Source organism: Pyxicephalus adspersus, chromosome 6 (assembly GCF_032062135.1).
Source record: "Pyxicephalus adspersus chromosome 6, UCB_Pads_2.0, whole genome shotgun sequence".
Lineage (NCBI taxonomy): Eukaryota > Metazoa > Chordata > Amphibia > Anura > Pyxicephalidae > Pyxicephalus > Pyxicephalus adspersus.
Window position 1 is genome coordinate 103,351,295 of NC_092863.1, and position 3,968 is coordinate 103,355,262.

A 3,968-nucleotide genomic window follows, 5' to 3' on the forward strand; every position below is an offset into this window, starting at 1 on the left:
CACTAGATGTAGAAGAAGCCTTATGACCATGTTCATGGAGTCGTGGTCCAGTCATGTCCCAACATGTGACCACCAACCTTTGGCTATCTGGTGAATATCTTTTTCCTCATCCACTATCCACAAGGTTTTGAGGTCTTCTACTCAATTATGAAGAAGACCACCATGACCATGTTCATAGAGTGGCGGTCTAACCATGTCCCAATGGTAAAATAATGAGATGCCCAACAAGCTCATACGGGAGAGATGGTCAGATGACCACCAACCTTTGACTAATTGGGCAATATGTTTTGCCCCATATAACACCTCCAAGGATTTGAGACTTAGGGACCTCTGCCAACTTCTAATGAGCCGTATTTACACAGGCAGTCATTGTAGAAGAAGCCCCCCATGCCCACATTCATGGCCGTCCAGCAACGCCCTAATGTGATATAATGACATGCCCAACAACCTCCTACTGGTCAGGTGACCACCAACCTTTAACAATATGGTGAACATTTATCCTCCACCTTCTTCTCATGGGCTTTTGGCTCCTTTGCCATGCGTTTGCAGTCCATTCATAATAAATGGGTGACACACCCGGGCCGATCGGTGTCAGCCTATCCTGCCTGCATAGTAAACAACAACCCCGCCTGGGCTCTTTCCATTGGCTAGCAGCCCAGTTTTGGGATTCCGAAATGAGACTGATAGGATGCTGAAGCAAAACTGATATCACCAAAGCTGCAGAGTTTCTGCCCAGCCGGAGACTGATAAGAAGGATTTGCCATGGCTAAGATAGGCACCCGCCTGGGGCACCACCTTCTCCAAAGAATAGGGGAAATAATTCATGATATGGTTGTGTGTGGGAGTTTGTCCTTACACAATGCATGCATTGAATGCAACTGCAAATAAAGTGAACTTTACAGCAACTCACCAAACATTGTCACAATATACCATCTGCTGCAGGAAAAGCAGGCATTTTCTTAGTCTCCCCACTAAAAGGTTAGAATGTTTAAGTATTTTTCATGGAATTATCAATTCAAACCCAACTGTTCCATTTGTGTAGACCATGTGACTGTACAGGGGCCCTTTGGGACTTACAGGGGCCCGTTTATACTGGATGTGGGTCAGATGAGAACTGAGAGTGTTAAAAGGAAAGGGGGGTCCAAAACTGTAGCCTAGTGGCCCTTTCCAGATTGGTCCGCTACTGAACAAGAATGTAAATCTGATACAACACAGATGCCGAACACCAGCAACCCCTGACCGGTGCATGACGTGTCCTGCTTTAGGCAGCTGCTGCACATAAAGTAACTGCCAGGTAAACCCAAGGTGAACTTGTAGAACTGGAGACGGGGGCAACGATTCATCAAAGGAAACCAGAATATCAGAGTCCTGCCAGTCCCTGGATTACCATGGGTGGTGGAGATCTCACCCCTAGGGGCCACAGGGGTATCTATAATGTTGTCTGGGCAGAGTTCCCCTTTAAGTCACCACATTATCCTGAGCTCTACAAATCAGCAGACATGGGGGGGGGGGCAGAAATGGCAATAGGCCCCCCGATCTGTCTGATTGCCCTAGAAGTAGAAGGAGATTGGACTACAGAAGGCAGGCATGCTGGGATTTGTAGTCACCCCGATGGACCAGAAGTCATTTCATTGGCTGTTCATACAACAATTTACATATTTAAAGGTGATAGCCAATAGGAAGATTTCAATTACAATTTTATACAATGTTTCCATTCTAACATTCCATAACATCATTACACATTCACTTATTTTTAACACTTTCACCGCCGCCCAGAGTTTTTCATCCTTCCTATGCTTCTCATTCATCTCTTCAATGAGTCTGTTGGTGAATCTGACATTCACTGAAACATTGGATTGATTCTTGCAATTGAAACACATTGATCTGGATTGTTCTGCACCATGTTTCGGTGAATGTCAGATGTTTCAGTGAATGTCAGATTCACTGCTTTATAAATAGACCGCCCAAAAATCTTTTTTTTTAATAATACCAATTCAGTCATTTCATCATCATTTCTGCTGCCGTGGACTCAAAGGGTTAAAATATTATGATGAGCCCGATATTTAACCCTTTCACTGCACACTTCACTGTACATTCACATTTCATCCACGCCTGTTTTTATTGTTTTGTATTTATCACGCAATGAATCTGACATTCACTAAAACATTCTCTGGCAGGGAATCTTACAGGTCTATGTGATTTAATCGTAGAAATTTATTCTCCATCAGGGAATGTTTCAGTGAATGTCAGATTCACTGCTTTATAAATACACTGTGCAAGTGTGAAGTGGCTCTTAAGGGGTGTTTTTTTTAAAGCAGTGAATCTGAGATTCACTGAAACATTCTCTGGTGGGGAATCAAATACTGCTATTAAAACACATAGATCTGGAAGATTCTCTATCAGGGAATGTTGCAGTGAATGTCAGATTTACTACTTAATAAAAACACTCCTTAAGCTCCACATGGCTGGAGAATTGTATATGGGGGTATATTTATATAGCAGTGAATCTGACATATTGTACACATTCACCACCACCCACCGTTCTTCATCCTCTGTAGGTTCTACATTCATCACTCCGCACCCAGGAGTCTGTTGATAAAGCAGTGAATCTGACATTCACCAAAACATTCAACCAATTACCACCACTGAAACACATGAAGTTTGGAGATTCTCCACTGGAAAAAGTAACAGTGAATGTCAGATTCACAGCATTATAAATAGACCCCTTTAATCCGGCACAAAGGGTCTGTTTATAAACTGGTGAATCTGAAATTCACTGAAACATTGAATCAATTACTGCCACTAAATAAAACTCTCCGCCAGGAAAAGTTTTTAGTGAATGTCAGATTCACAGCTTTAAAGGAGACCCCTTAGGGGCCGCACACGGGTTCATGCATGCAGGTAAGTGCGCAGGATTTTGCGATGCATTAAACAGCGCGTTCATAAGAAATGAATGCCAAGCTGCACCTGGAGAATGCAGCTCATTGCAATATAAGGAATGTAGTGCCAGTGTGCTGGGCTGCCAATCTAAATGCCCCCCATCTGCCCGGGGTATTATCAGGGTTTAAAACCCTGGGGAGACCTCACAGCTGCAACCTCTCAGAGATAGAACAAGTCACCGGCGACCCGCAACTCAAATATCATATAGGGAGAGCATTGATAAATTAATGCCAGGGCAACATAATGCGCATCAACATGCGACAACATTCACCGTCCCATGCATTGCCGCAGTGAATAATATAAAAATAATGAATCTCAGTTACATCTGCGACGACTTTATATTTAACCCTCTGCGTCTTCCAAAACGTAACAAGTTCGTTCCCACTGCGTCTTCCAAAACGCAACACGTTCACATGCCCATTGCGTCCAGCAGTCCATTTATTGAACTAACTGCCCAACGCGCCCTAAGACAAGAATAAATGGCAACCCAATGCAGCAACGCATGAGCGTCCATTCCCATAACGCATGATATGCGGCATTTCATTTTTCGACCAATCACATTTTGTATGAGAATAACAATAAAGTATAAAAATGATTATTGTGTATTTGTTTTACCCTTTGCAATGCATTCTGAGTATAAGGGAAACTTTTTGCTTTTTTTGGAATTTCTTTCATGTACTTACCACCAGGATGAGTGTCCCCAGGCAGTCGGAGAGCGCTTGTCTCAGCAGCTTGTTCCGGATCCTCAGCATGGAATTTACGCTGCTGATAAAATCCTTCTGTCGACCCATGGTGAGCGCTGTCTGTGTCAGGAGAGGAGATACCGACTGTGCTGCTTACACATGTGTGGAGTTTATAAGTTTGGTGGCAGCCACCTCCCATAGAGTGCAGTGACACTCCTCTCCTCTTCTCACTCCGCCTGCACTCATCTAATCTTCCCTCCCTCCTCACCTGCACTCCACTCTGACCCCCCCCCCCTCACCTGAATCCAACCTTCCCTCCCTCCTTACCTGCACTCCTCTCTTCTG

The 3,968-nt window shown here is 44.0% G+C and overlaps 1 protein-coding gene across 1 annotated transcript in view; it reads right to left on the bottom strand.

Annotated features, from left to right (window-relative positions):
* The window catches only part of LOC140332290 (aquaporin-3-like), a 22,445-nt gene extending 18,660 nt beyond the window's left edge, over positions 1-3,785 (bottom strand). Inside the window, exon 1 of the mRNA XM_072413525.1 lies at positions 3,624-3,785. Within this exon, the coding sequence (XP_072269626.1) occupies positions 3,624-3,731 (108 nt within the window). The 5' untranslated portion in view covers positions 3,732-3,785. The remainder of the gene's footprint in view (positions 1-3,623) is intronic.
* Between the last annotated feature and the right edge of the window lie 183 nt (positions 3,786-3,968).